At 42.0% G+C, this 15232-nt stretch overlaps 1 protein-coding gene across 1 annotated transcript in view; it reads left to right on the top strand.

The window, feature by feature from the left end:
- arhgef18b (rho/rac guanine nucleotide exchange factor (GEF) 18b) overlaps positions 1–15232 on the top strand; it is a 45921-nt gene that overhangs the window by 16251 nt on the left and 14438 nt on the right. The window contains exons 10-27 of the mRNA XM_030433567.1: positions 5451–5518; positions 6115–6160; positions 7237–7444; positions 7983–8089; positions 9465–9605; positions 10167–10417; positions 10558–10683; positions 10814–10931; positions 11032–11286; positions 11405–11481; positions 11729–11907; positions 12048–12121; positions 12403–12588; positions 12773–12928; positions 13276–13391; positions 14473–14541; positions 14716–14763; positions 14869–15132. Coding sequence (XP_030289427.1) covers positions 5451–5518; positions 6115–6160; positions 7237–7444; positions 7983–8089; positions 9465–9605; positions 10167–10417; positions 10558–10683; positions 10814–10931; positions 11032–11286; positions 11405–11481; positions 11729–11907; positions 12048–12121; positions 12403–12588; positions 12773–12928; positions 13276–13391; positions 14473–14541; positions 14716–14763; positions 14869–15132 — 2489 coding nt within the window. The remainder of the gene's footprint in view (positions 1–5450; positions 5519–6114; positions 6161–7236; positions 7445–7982; positions 8090–9464; positions 9606–10166; positions 10418–10557; positions 10684–10813; positions 10932–11031; positions 11287–11404; positions 11482–11728; positions 11908–12047; positions 12122–12402; positions 12589–12772; positions 12929–13275; positions 13392–14472; positions 14542–14715; positions 14764–14868; positions 15133–15232) is intronic.

Below are 15232 nucleotides of genomic sequence, written 5' to 3' on the forward strand. Positions count from 1 at the left end.
TCCGCCGGTGCATAACAGCCCACTCCACTGACTCTGGGTCTCACCCATCTCACCCTGTTAGCACACCACTTCTCCATGCATCACTGATTTGCCTTCCAGCATGCCTGGCTCTCTGGGTGTCTGACTTTATTTTTATTTTTTTCAAGATTTAAGGTTAACATCGCCTTTCAGTAGATTTTCACCTCTAAATTGTTGTTTTCCTTGCATCTGTTGGCCTGATTAAGTCAGGTGCTGGCGACTAGATCCTAAGGGGAGTAAACGGCAGCAAACATCATCTTTCTCTTTTGAAGTATAAAACATTTATTAAGGCCTTGATACTCCTGCCTCAGCTTTCTCTACGCTTGATCTTCTTGTAGTATCTGGTCCAATGTGGTGATAATGACCCTTCCTTTTTTGGGTGAGAAATGTGACCGGTGGGGGAGAGATGGTTTGCTTGACAGAGTGAGTGCCTCCCTGAGCCCCAGTTCCTCCTGTTTCACTAGATGATGTCATAGGTCGGCTGGCTGCTTCAGTTTGCCCCGAGTGTTGATGTTTTTTGTCCTTCATCTCAGAGAGCCGAGAGTGTGACACACCCATGCATGCACAGGAAGCAGGTGATGTCAGTTGTACAGAAAACCTTTTTAAAACAGCTGTTGTGACCTATTTTTCATAAAGTTGGTCTTTACAACTTTTTGTGGCGGATTTTCTAAGAACTGCATAGGGTGGCAGTGGGTGCTTTGTGGTTGATCCTCCACCAAGAATAGTACAAAGAAAAACCGTTGCAGAAAATAGCTGTAGCTTAACCTACATATTGAATGCTCACCGTAGATTGTGGCACAACACCATTTAAAGTCACACTGTGTGAGTCTAATATGTTTAACACTCCTTAAACACGTTGACTGAACACGTTCTGTCATATGTAAATAGTGGACTGTTTTTTTTTTTTTTTTTACATATGCTGTGGCCGATAGAAAACACTGCACACTCTCACAAACCTATAAGATTTGTCACACGAAATGTGTGTTAAGTCAGTGTCTTAATGAGAACAACTTCCCCTCGTTTGGTATCTTTTAGCACGTGTCAAAGTAGGCCTTTGTGATATGAAGATTTTGTGATGATAGAAAAATGTCTATGGTTACGTGTTACGCTATATCATTTATTTGCTGTGTCCCAAATCACACTCTGTGTGATAAGGCAATATTTTCATCATTTGGACATCACTTCTGTTGAAAGGCACGGACATGACACAGAAAAGATTATTCCAATTAGGAAGACCCCGCCAATATGTCTTAACTATTTATTTATTTAATTTACAGAACAAGAGCTATATTGTGATAGGTACCAGTGACTATATAAGAAATGACCTAAATTAGGGTAGGGGATTCTGGTCGTATTGCATAGCTCTGCATCAAATCTTGTATATAGGTAATAAATAAAAGCTAAACCTGAAGGTCTAACAAATGGAAAACATATATGGAATAAAAAAGGGATTATATGATTATGTTTTTTTTTTAATTTCTTGCTATTTGGTGCAGATGTTGGCGTGTCCATCTGCACCAGTATGGAGTGTTTCACCGCTCAACTCCAACTTAAGACTGAAACAGAATAAAAAGAATGTTATCTTAACAAACTAATAAATACAATCTAATAATCCTTGTCATGCTGGGGGTATGGTCATCATCAATGTTTGCACAGTTCCCAGTGTAATGTGACAAAACCACCTGACTTGGAAACTCCAGTTCCACCCACACTGTCTTGAATTCAACAGTGTTTGTAGTATATATGATAGAACAACGCTTAAGTGTACTGTTGGGTTAATGTTTCCCTGGAATAACACTCCCTTCCTTATCAGGAGCACTGCTGATTCCAGTCATGTCCCATAAGATAACACAAGGCAACGCATTTTCTCTTTAGACTAAGAGTAGCAGCTATTTTTTGATCTCTTTCCACCAATTGCTCAGTCCTTTGAGTGGTTTCTTTTTCTGCCACCCTTGGCAGGCCAAGGAAAGTTCTGCCCTTCTATTACTCTGCCGGGCGCAGTGGTGACCCCGGCTTCATTTGCATTTCTAGTTCATTGAGTGACTCAGTGAACTGTGTGCTGTTGTATGCCGCAAGTGTGCTTCTTGTGTGATGGGGTAGTTACCAGTCAGCAGATTATGGGTGTGGTGGTGGTTTTGATGGGGGGGGGCTGAGTGTCGCATGGATCTGCTCCAAACCACGGTGCTGCTGATATGACCGAGTGACTGGAACTTATCACACCAGTCAAGAGTAGCAGAGCTGGTTGATGTCCCTCTGATAATATACATGTAAATCACCTTGTTAGTAGTTAAACTGGCCTTGTGTCTAAGCTGTGTATGTGTTGATCTGTTGGCTGTGGCTTATTTTGTGGTGCAGCGTTCGTATATTTTCATTACATGCTGTGCCATCACCGAAAACGTCGAGGTGGTCTGTACTATAGCTGCAACAAGTCATTGTTAATAAGCTGTTTTATCAGTGAACAGGAAACACACTGTTCTTGCTTATCTTAGGATCATATCACACTTCCAATAAGCACAATTTCTTTTGAATGGAGTTTGGGCAAAATCACTCCTACTACACATTCCTTAACAGAAATGGCTTATGTTTGAGTTCCTCAATGATGACTAGAAGTGATGTTATTGCAATGACAAGGGCTTTTCATTCCATCTAGATCTGCTTACCTACCAGTTTGTATTATCTTTTCCTGATTTTTCACATTAGTGTTTCCCAGTCTTGTGTGTCAGTGTGCCTTAGCTTTGTTAAAGATGTACTAAAGGCTTGGTCGACTTTATGAGACGTTGAAGACTTGTGCTTTTGTCTGAAACGAGCCAGGCCGGCAGAGAGATGGAATTTTGTGGAATTTAAGTCGGAGCGAGGTGGGAAATTATCCTGGGTTTGGCTACTTGACTGCTGGTGAGTTTGTTAGCCCACTTATCTCTGTGCCTGTTATCTTCTCTAAAGGTATAAAAACAAAACATTGTATTCACCAGCTTCAAAACTGAGTGAAATCTGATGAGGATGGTTCAGTCTGAAGCAGTCAGCTCTCTATTGTTTATAGCTATCAGTTAACTTACAAAATCCTGAATGAACAAATTAATGCATTTAATGTAGATATAGCCTGTGCCTCAGCCTCACACTGTCATTTTACAGTTTGAAATATCCTTGAATGTGTTTGTATTTTTTTTTTTTGCCCTTGACGAATTGTGCAAATTAATGTCAGACACCCAAAAATCATGTTTAAAAAGAAATGATTTGCAGAACTTCCTGCAGGAATATATATGATCATGTGTAGATGTTGCGGAATTTTCTTTCTGCTCAAGCAGACAAGAAGCCTAACTCTCGCAACAATTTATTATGTCTAGCAAGCAGGGAGGCAAACTCTTTAGAATATGCAATAACTAAGATCAGTCTCTGTGATGATTTAGTAGCATTGGAATGTCAAATTTAGGCTTTTTTACAGCCAAAGTTTTTCTACATGGAGACATAAACTCCGACCACCTACCTGGCTACTTTTTCTGACTGGCTGTCTCCTCCACGTCCTCCTAGAAAGCTCTGCTCATCTCAGTTTACCCAAAGTGATGTCTCTCATTTGCTTCTTTTGTCCAATCAACATTCAAAAACGTAAAGTCTTTTCATTTACCATCATAAATGAGAAAAGGAAAGCATCAAATCCTTACATTAACGAAGCTGGAACCACCAGATGTTGACAGTTTTGCTTGAAAAATGATTAAGATGATTAATCCATTATCAGAATAGCTGTGAACTATTTATATTTTTGGTTAACGTATCGATTAATCTTTGAAGCTCTAGTGTCGCTTGTGTTCGATGTTCAGTGCTTTTGGGCAAACTGCACTGCTCTGTGTCTACATTAGGATTCAGTGGGCTTGCTCTGATCCAGAATAAAATGTGGCATTTGAGTGATGCTGGATCCAACTCAAAAGACGAGACAGAGCAGCACTGCTGGTGAAGATTATTCGGAGGCCAGTTTCTGTTTTCTTATCCTTCGGCTCGGCCAGCAATTGTTCATTTATTACAGGACAGAGGACAGAGGGTGTTGGTTAAAGATTATGAATGAAGTGAAACAGTAGAGTTAAACTGCATCAGAGAGGAAATATTAGCTTATGCTCACACTCTCAAACTTAAAGGACTTATGTGCATCTATTATTTATTCCTCCACACTCAAATCATCTCTCACCGCTACATGGCTTTACTGCGCAGGAAGAAGATTTTTTGTCATTGTCTCCATTGTGCCAGCACACAGAAGGAGAATAAGCAACAGAGGCCTTTACATTAGCCGCTACAGCAGTTAGTGGAAGTTGCTAGTGCGGGTCCTGTTTAAGCTGTGTTGTTCACAGGTGTGCCACCTTTGTCAACAAGCTATGCAACCAGACTCAAACAATCACTTCACTGCCCTGTTCACTGTGTAACATGGTAAATGTAAAGGGGGCAGTGTCGGGGAAACGTGCTCACTTGCTATAAACGGTTACTGGTCAAGTTTGAATTAGTTTTCACAAGAAAAATAACCAAATGTTTGAGAAACTAAACGATAAATGATAAACTGAAAATAAAAACACTGAGATCTTTGTTCCTTTTTAAATGAAGTCTGAGCAGTTTCATACACACAAAACAATGACACTCTGATTCTAATCTCTGACATGTTCTTCCTTTTTTTTTTTTTTTACCAAGGTGTTTTCCATTATTGTGAGATTCACTTGCAGTCAGCTGAAGTCTGTTGCAACAAATCAGGCAGCTCTCTTATTGGTGTATATGCATTTCTGTACTTGTGTACATCTGTATACCGTTTATGTTTTGCATTGAAGGCCATGTGCTTTTTGTCCACGTCAGTCTGGTTTAACCTGCCTCGGCTGGGATCAAGCTTTGCATAGTGATAACTTAATTTGTTTGGCCTGCCTGGAGTCCTTCAGGAAGGGCTTCTGTTGCTTACCTTATACAGTAGCCAGGCTTTCCAAAACAACTCTGTTTTGTATCCCTGTTAAACAGCGGAGATAAAAATCAGTCATTCTATCTAAACTTGAGCAGGAGCTTTGTTTTCCTTACAGGGAGGAAAGTGGACTAAATGAGAAATGCAGTACTTAGAAAAAGGGAGTTCCTGATCTGCCTACAGGTTGACTCTGTGTCTTGTAAACAAACGGGAGCCACAGTGTTGCTGCTCCTGGGGCCAGAAGTGTTTTTGTCACTTTGTGATGAGAATACTTGTCTGAAAACAAATACTTGACGTTGTGGTTGTTGATGGTGGCAGGCAAAACAGCCTTTTTTAATTTGAACAGCTCCTCCAGGGGCTGATGGATTGGTTTTGAAATTTCTAAATTGGTTTACTGTGTCAAAGTTCCCATCCATATTGAATCCAAACATCCCATCTGTTGCCTCTGTGTGCTGTGTCCTCTGTATGTAATGCAATGATGACTCTGTGTTCTTCCTCTGCTGTTTTTCAGATTGTGCTGTGAACGTTCACAAGAGCTGCAAGTCTCTGCTGGGCGAGTGCACCAGCAGCAAGAATAAGGTAAACACAACACTGGAGCACAGAAAAACAAGGACGAAGGCTAAAGTGATGTCACTATAATTAGCCTAACTTCCACTGTGTCCTATTGTTTTGGGCATAGATACCGTGTATATAAAAATGTCCACGGTCAGACATAGGATCAGTAGCACTGACAATTAATTGAGTGAAAAGTATAGATAAACAATTAATAAGAACAAAGGCAATATTGGTTTGACACATGCTTAAGGAGACAGTTCACCCAAAAAAACAAAAATAGATATTATTCCTCCTACCTGTTGTGCTATCTAACCATTTAGATTGTTTTTGAAAGAAATGCGATTTGGTTGCGTTAGAGAATGTTTTCACCACCAACAAGCAATTCATTCACCTGCAACCACAGGTCTTATTCTCTTTATTAGCCCCTACTTTATGCTCTGTAGTTACATCATTTATGAGGTGCATATTAGCTGTTAGGGAACTGTCCATGCCCACTGTCTGCTCCGGTAAAGACAGTACAGACAATTTTTAGGCATTTTGTAATCTGTCACTTACGCCAATAAAAGCGTGAGTGAATTGCACTGGGAATAATGCTGTCTTGCTTTATTTTCTCCACGCAGAGAGATTCTGTACCGAGGACTGGCTCATCAGGATCTCCTCACTTTGGTAAGAACAATACACACCTTGTGAATCCCATTAACAACAGTGTCACTTGAAACAGGTAGAGGGATTGATTAGATGTTGTGGTCCCTATGTGTCAAATTAAAAAGCTGGTTCACTCTCTGGTGGTTTGGAGAGGATTAAAAAAGAGATGAACCCTACTGTATTTTTGTGATAAGTGGGTCTTGGTCTTCTTTGGTGTGTGTGTGTGTGTGTGTGTGTGTGTGTGTCTTTCTACGTAATAATTAGGTGATAATTAGCTGTGTTGAGACCAGTAAAGTCATTAACCCCTGGTTTAGTTCAAGTAATATTGTTTTCTACTTTAACAGTCAGCAGCTCCTGTTGGATGTAATTGAACCCGCAGGAGGCAGCAGCAGCAGCTTAAGTTAATCTCCTGTAGCAGTTGTTATTCTCCTCGGAACAGCTGGAGTCCACCGAGCCTCACCTGGTTTCAATCAGTAGTTTGTGCAGGGGGTCAGAGAAACGTAATTTCTAGAAGGGACCAAACGTGAAGGACCTGGGCTGTCGCGTATAAAACCCAGCTCCATGCTGCCCTCCACCTGTCCACCTTCTGTGTACCAGTGGAGGCACATCACTTTAATTTTTGTTAATATGTAATGATAATGCAACAGAGGCTATTGAACGTTACCTTGGAGTTTGGGTTGCTACATTCCTCTCTCGGTTGTGTGAGACAATCCCAATGGAGCTAGCTGTTACTAAAGATGCTACCAAAACCAAAGGCACCTCCAGAGGTTGCTCCATAACTGCAAAACCATCCTCCTCCTCTTCCCCACCTTCCTCCACCTCATCGCGGGGTCTGTCCAGACGTGTCGGCTTTCGACTGTTGATGCACCGAGACCTGATCACCTGCCGAGTCTTCCGATCCCTGCCTCGATCTTGGAAAAAAAGATACTGGTGTCGAATCCGACAGGAGTCAAACAACCATCCAACCACCTCCTCATCTTCTTTTCCTCACCGATCATCTTCTCCTTTCTCTCTGTCCTGTACTCCTTTCTCCTCACGTTCCTCCTCTGCATCCTCTCATTTCCACTGTTCACTCCTCTCTTGTCTATCCTCCCCAGCGCTGAAGGATCGGGACAGAGAGCGGGAGCATTTGGGCCCAGCCTCATTTCAGGCCCTGGATGGCCACCCAGGTTTTCTCAGCACCCCAGGCATGACCATTAGTCCGTGGGGACCTAGCACTCAGCCGATTTCCGCCCATACCACCAGCTCTACCGCAACCCCTGCCTCCAGCCTTGGCTACAGTCTCCGTGACCACAACAGCTCAGGGTGAGCATCTCTGACTTTTTTTGGGGTTTCTCTCTTTCTTTGTGACTTGTTTCTTTTTAAAAAAAATGCTAGTGAAGTTCAAAACCAGCACAAAAATTAGCTCTCAAATCTATGATACTGTAGGTGTTTACAGGATGTGCTGTATATTAATGCTGGTTATTTTTAGTTTCTTTGCTGCTGAAGTACTATTTTCTGTATGCCATCATAAGGTGTGTATTTATAGTTGACATATCAAGGCAAGCTATCTTTTCTAATAGAACAACTGAGTCTAGACGTTTCTTAGAAGTGGACCACTTTTCCGCTGCATTGAAAGAAAAGTGTGTAGGGAGATTGTAAGGCAGTGGGAGAGGGAGAGGGAGACAAAGGCGTAAACGAGCAGAAGATGGGGAGTCAGTAGGAAAGTGGGAAGAAAAATGTTGGACTCTTTCTTTCTGTCTCTGGACATTGATGATTATTTAGACTAGCAAAGGCAAGTGGGATTAAGTTGTATTAGTGTCAGCATGTACGCCACCTTGGACCTGTGGTTGTCGTCCCTCAGATCCCTCCCCGGGGAGATGGATGAGACCGATGCCCTCCGCTCCAAGCGCTGCAACGAAGATGCCATTTCACTTGCTCCCTCAACCACAGAGTCCATCATAGTTGAAGGTGAGTTGACTGACCGAGGTGGGGATATAGCTTGAAACTCAGCAGTTCTAGTCTTGGCTGAAATTTGTTTGATTTTATTAAAACTACTTTTTCTGAGCTTCTTCAGTCCTCTATGATCTATGCATTCGCCTGAGTGCAGAGTGATAGTTTGTTTTTGGGGAGTTTTCTTATATCCATGGGAGGAGAGTGTGGAGAGTATTTTGTGAAGTGAGGGGTGACCTCACCCTTCTCATTAGGCTGTAGTGTGTGGGAGAGAGAGAGAGAAATGCTAAGGCTTGCCACATACAAAAAGCTACTGCACCATCAGGAGCAGCTTATTTTCCCTCTCTGGTGCTTTACAGTGTATTGCTGAAGCAAGAGCATAAAAACTAATCTGAAGATGTCTGAGGGACACTTAACCAAAGTATGCATCAGCAACATTGGGCTTACTGTCTTGTATTTGCTTTCCATTATAGCCACTATAATGATGATATCGTTACAGAATCTTAGCCTCAAAGATTTATTTTAAGACAGTTCAACCCATTATCTAAAATACATATTTTTCCTTTTACCTGTGGTAAGAGTACCTGGGTAATGATTTCTGGAGACAGAGTTATTCCAATGTTTTTTTTTTTAGTTTTTTTTTTAGCTTTGAGCAGCACAAGCCAAGTGCTACCTAGTTCCATTATATCTGAGAGAAGCTAGACGTCTCTATGGCTGATATCTCCAAAACTCTGCAACTAACTTCTCTTATTGGAGCCCAGGTTAGGATGTGCTCAGGCAGTGAGTAAATAGATAAAAATAACTAGATTTCATTCTTTTGTACCACCTCTAAGCTAAATCTCCTTATATTTATACACAGATCTTTGACTCTTATAGAGCATTTTGTTGTCACGACTAGATGACAATTAATCTCATACACTCACAGTAGTCCCATAATCATGGGCTGATTCTCCCAGGAAGGTAAAGCCTTGTATTTAAGACTTTAAAAGTTTGAGATTAACAAACAAAACATGTACAAATTGCATTGTTGAGTCAAGATTACTTCAAGGTTCCTATTGCCTTGTCACTTTATCCATGTATAATTTTCAGCCCTGCCAAAACATAAAAAGACAAAACATTAAGTCAGTTAATCATTTATGAATGACGCAAAATTCAGTTAAAGTCATTTGAGGACTTGAGTTTACAACAAGATCTGTTCATTTTGACGAGTTTAAGAATAATCCTCTCCTTATTGATGATGAGACCAACACTGCTTTGTCCCATGTGTGTGGTTGCTGAACTTTACCTCTGACTGTTTTTGTGAGGAAACTGACCTAAGCACAGGCCCCTAACATTGTTAAACTATCATCCATATCGTAGTAGTAGTTTGTAATGCCTCTGCTCCTCTCCTCAGATTCTCACTATGCAGCAGTGCGGGCTGAACTGGAATCTGACGCTCAGGACCTGGAGGCAGAGTCGTGGAGTTCAGCAGTTGACCAGCAGCATGTTAAGAAACTCTCTAAAGAAATGGTGAAGAGACAGGATGTGATATATGGTAAGTGTGATTTCTTAGATCTTCGGTCACGCCTGTACCTGTGCAGTCAATGAGTCTCCTGTCCGGTCCATTGACGGTTAGTCTAGTTCATTGATTGGATAGTTTTGTCTAAATGTCAGCCTTTCTCATGAGTGCTACACACAAGACGGGGTCAAATGGAAGTTATTGACAGCAATTTTAATTTAAAAAGTGTACTCCACTGATATGGCACCGCACTTGATTAACATTACCAGACTCATTGAGGACATTAAAATCGATGCAGCAGGCTCACTTCTCTGTCTCTCCTCAACCCCATTTTTTTGTTCCAACCCATACTGATTCAAGTGACATCACTCAAGAGATTGAGTCGCTTTATACAACCTTTTTCGCATTTGGAGTCGTATTCCTCTGAAGCAGCAAACAGACTTTGACTTGTAAAGTGTGAAAGTGCTATTTTAAGGAGTAACGTCAGTCAGGTGTATGTGCGAGAAAAATATGAAAAAAAAAAGGTTTTGGAGGGAACGAGGTTCCCTTTGTAAGCCAGTCCAGAACATAAACATGTAACTTGATGTCATTGCACAGAGCTGATGCAAACCGAGATGCATCACGTGCGAACACTGAAAATCATGCTGCATGTGTACGTCCGGGAGTTGAAGGAGAACCTCCAGATGGACGCGGGCAGATTGGATTGTCTGTTCCCCCGCTTGGAAAACCTCCTTGAGCTCCACACACATTTCCTGTCTCGTCTGAAAGAGCGGCAGCGAGAAAACCTCATCTCACCCAACGACAGGAATTACACTGTCAACAGGGTGGCAGACATTCTAATCTCACAGGTGGGGAGGAGATGTGTGACATGTCCAACAATAATGTTTTTTTTAAATCATATCCATCAGCCCTAACAGCAGAGGGTGCAGTGTTAGCCAGCACACAAATGCAAAGTTGTCCGATGACAGTTATCTTTTCTGGCCTCCAGTTTTCGGGTGAAGTAGGCGAGAGGATGAAGGACTGCTATGGAGATTTCTGCAGTCACCACACTGAGGCTGTCAGCTACTACAAAGAACAGCTGCAAAACAACAAAAAGTTCCAAAACATCATACGGGTGAGACACTTGAGCGGTCTTGTGATTCATGACGTCAGATTTGATCCACAACACCTCTCCAGTAGAGTATGTGAGGACCACTTGCAGTGTGATAAATGCAAATTAAACGATGTATTTTATTTTTTCTCAGAAAATTAACAACCTGTCCATTGTACGGAGGCTAGGAGTGACTGAGTGTATCCTGTTAGTGACACAGCGAATTACCAAGTACCCAGTGCTGGTGGAGCGCATTCTGCAAAACACTGAAGGTAAATATATTATTCGTAAATAGAGTGCTCATATACTAATAATCTTTTCATGTTGCTGTATCTATAAATCATCAAATGTATTATTTTTTTTCATCTCCAGCTGGTACAGAAGAGCATGAGGACCTGACTCGGTCGCTGGGTCTGATTAAGGACACCATTGTTCAGGTCGACGCGCTGGTTAATCTCCATGAGAAGAACTCTCGACTCCGAGACATACACAACAAGATGGAGCCAAAGGCACTGGGGAAAATCAAAGATGGCCGAGTGTTTCGCAGGGAGGACCTGGCACAGGGCAGGAGACGGCTGCTGCATGAGGGCACAGTCAACTGGAAAGCTGCTTCTGGCAGGCTCAAAGGTGATTTGGCATGATAAAACAATATGTATTTATGCATCTACTATATCATCTTCCTTCTTTCCAGCTCACAGACAGAAGTCTTAATAATGTGTCATTTTTAATTTTTTTGTCCCTCCAGATATTCTTGCAGTTCTCTTATCAGATGTTTTGCTCTTGCTACAAGAGAAGGATCAGAGATATGTATTTGCTACAGTGGTGAGTGCCTTTACTGAATTAACTTACTTTTTTTACTAAGTGTGACACTATTAAACACAAAATATGCCTTTAAAAGTAATACTAAGTAAGTAAGAGTAAGCAATGTGCGATAAGATGTGAGTGAGAACAGAATTTATTGTAGCCTCATCAATGTGATTCATCAAATTTTACTACTAAGTACGACTAAGAAAAAAAATGCTCACTGTCCGCCCTTTTTTTCATCTTCTCCTTCTTGTTATCCACCCAGGACAACAAGCCGTCAGTGATCTCTCTGCAGAAGCTGATCGTCAGGGAAGTGGCCCATGAGGAGAAAGCCATGTTTCTTATCTGTGCCTCCTCCAATGAACCAGAGATGTATGAGATCCACACCACCTCCAAGGAGGAGCGAAACAGTTGGATGACACACATTAGACAAGCTGTTGAGAGGTAGCTGCATAAACACCGAAATGAATACACAACTGTGTTTTGCAATTGTTATTTTCATTTTGTAGAATGTTTTGTAAAGAAAATGTGTAATCCTCTTACTCAGTTCATTTTCTCTGTCTTCCCGTCCTGTCCCCTCTTAGTTGTCCTCACACAGAAGAGAGGCTGTTCAGCGAAGAGGAAGAGGCTCGAGCCTTCAGGTTCAAAGAATTTCAAGGTAACTGCAGATCGAGTAGTCAACGGCACACATGCATAAAGAAGCAGCAGCAGATATAGTTGGCCACAAGGTGGTGCTCATGTCTCATATTACCCTTAAATTGTTGTGCTTTAAGATGTGGACTTACTGTTTCTCTGCATTTTCGTTTCATTAGATTGAAACTCTTTTAGGACATACAGATTTTATGTTTTTGCAGCAAAGCTTAGAAATATTTGGTAAGATGCAGGGGTGAGCACATCCATTGTTTAAGGTTATTTTCTATGTCATGGTTCCCCTTGTAGAACGTTTGAGCCAGAAGGACGCAGTGATTGCACAGGCATTAACTGAGAAGCTGCAGCTGTTTGCAGACCTGGCAGAGTCTGTGGTAGGTGCGGAGGACGCAGCTTCTCGGTCCAGACTGCTGTTCCGCGGAGATGCCTCAGAACTCCAGCAGGGGGAGACCCTGCTCAAAGGAGCCATCACTGAGGGTAGGACAATGCTGCATGATACTGGATACAGGGGCATTGTGTGAATTTTACACTGTTGTGTTCATCTACTGCTCACATCAGCTCTGTAGTAATTCATCAGCATTATTCAGTATCTTCTCTTTCCCCCTTAACCTGTCACTGAGTCCAGCTTTTCAGCCTTAACTTATTTTCTCTCTCACTTCAGTGGAGAACCTCCAGAATCTGCTGCAGTCTGGTGTCAGGGAGGTGTCTCCGACCTCACGGCTAGAGGAAGGGAGTGGTTCTGGGGTTCTGCCAAAGCGAGCGGACACCTTTGGGGGCTATGACAGCAGCCACAGCAGCCCCACCATCCTCAGTAAGAGTGAGTCCAGCACAATCCATACCCTGAAGAAGTCTACCAGCTAATGGATTTGGAGTTGTATTTCAGTGGCTTTTAACCCATTAATAACTTATGAATTTTGAATAAAAATAAATAAAAGACTGTTCTTGACTATTCCTTGAATTGTTTGAATTTATGTTTATGTTTTTCTAATTAAAACAAAATGAATTTAAGACAGCTATGGGTGCAATTTTACATGTATATGTGTGTGTTGTTTCTGTGCAATGTTTGTGACTGTCCATATTTCTATGTATGTATTTCATTATTTGTGTGTGTTTGTCTGTGTGTGTGTGTGTGTTTGTGTGTGTGTGTCCGTGTGTCTGTGCCAGATGGCAGTGTGAAGAAGAACTTTTCTGGCGAGTCAAGAAACAGAGACAGAAGCCAGAGAGCCAGCTCTGACCCTCAGCTCAAAGACCTCTGCGACAGTCACACCCTGGAGCAGACGGTAGGGGCTCAGCGCACACACACACACACACACACACACACACACACACACACACACACACACACACACACACACACACACACACACACACAAACAACTTATATGTTAGGATGAGTCGCACTGTTATTTCCTGTAAATTGTAATACAAGACCAAGTCATCTGGACAGGTACCATGTTGTGATGTTTACTTTAGCCTCGCTCTTGTCACTTTGTTTGTAATTGAACAAATAAAACTTTCATGAAATAATGAACTGACCTATGTTCCAGAAAATCTTGCTCTCTGAGAGTGATCGGGCAGGAAAAATATAACTAATGAGATATGACTTGTTTTGAGGATAGTGAGGACAGTGTGATGAAAAGGGTCATTAAGATTTTACACAATAGAGTGTGCCAGGGAAGCATGTATTCACCCTGGTGCCCTCACCAACATTTTTATTTTATTTTTATTTTGTACTGTAGCAGAAAATAAGAACTGTAGCTTTCACATGTTTATGTTACTTACACATTTAGTTTAGCAAGGTAATCTGCAAAAAACTGAACTCCATTTTAAGGATTTCAAAGCGCTATGGCAGTCGTAGAAGTAGAAAGCTAACGATGAAATGAACTACATCGCAGTCGCATTACTTTGACGTCACCACCTCTAAGCTTTCTACCTCACTATACTATACATACTTTACTATAGTTAGAGCAATTTACACATCGGGAAGCAGTTTGCAACATCTTTTTGAAGGCGGCTACTGATTAGATGAATCTCTATTTTCAGTGTGATGTTGCTGAATGTCCCTGACAACTTCAGAACAAACCTAGAACAAAAAGTGAAACCCTTTTAAGTCAACCACAGACCTCATTTCAGACATCGAACCAAAAACCCATTGAATATGAGATGAGGGAACTGGAATTACATAAATGCTAACTTATTATCCTCGTTACCGACAATATTTAATATCTTATGGTGCTTAGCTCTCATATCAAGGTTAAGGAAAAGGTTTTCAAACACTGTTTCTGTGCAGAATGATATTTTTCTCCCTGATCAATGCTATCATGTTATTTCCTGACACGCTGTCTGTCTGTTGTTGCTTAGGTTGATGAGAGCTGCTGTTCTCCTCCCAAATGGAACCGCATCTGGTCCGACTCCTTCCCCGAGGCTGAGGTAAAGTCTGTCACCTTGTGCTATACAACACTGCCAGAGTTAATATTCATTGCCATGCCAGCTGAACTGGAAAGATGCACCAATGAGAAGTTTGCCAATTCAATGAAATGTTGTTCTGGTGATGCTTGTGTTCATTTGATTATTGTCTAACTTTTCCTGCTGTCTCCGTTATAGTTCTTTGACAGAGTTCTGATGCTCTCCCAAAGGCTCTACAGTCTGCAGGTATTACCATCACTGATGTCTCAGAAAAACATGTTGTATATTCTGTATGTTTGTGTTAAAAAAAATTCACACGTTCTTGTTTTATTTTTCTCTTGTCTAATTCAGGCCATCATAACACAGTGGGACAGTCACATTGAGCTGCAGCGGGCCTCCCTGCCGGGCCGCCACAGAGGGAACGTGCTCCTGGAGCAGGAGAAACAGCGGACTATAGCCCTGCAGAGAGAGGAGCTGGCCAGCTTCCACAAGCTGCAGTCTCAGCACCGGCAGGAGCAGCAGCGCTGGGAGAGGGAGAGGGAGCGGCACCGCCAGCAAGTCGAGGCCACCGAGGCCAGGCTCCGACAGAGGGAGGAGGAGTGCAGACGACTGGAGGTGAAGCGCTCTGTCCAACCTGAGGGCTGTGGAACAGCTTTAATTGGCTAGATATATATGTGGAAGGCTGAATTTGACAAGCTTACTTACTTACTAAATA

Source organism: Sparus aurata, chromosome 11, assembly GCF_900880675.1.
Source record: "Sparus aurata chromosome 11, fSpaAur1.1, whole genome shotgun sequence".
NCBI classification, from domain to species: Eukaryota; Metazoa; Chordata; class Actinopteri; order Spariformes; family Sparidae; genus Sparus; species Sparus aurata.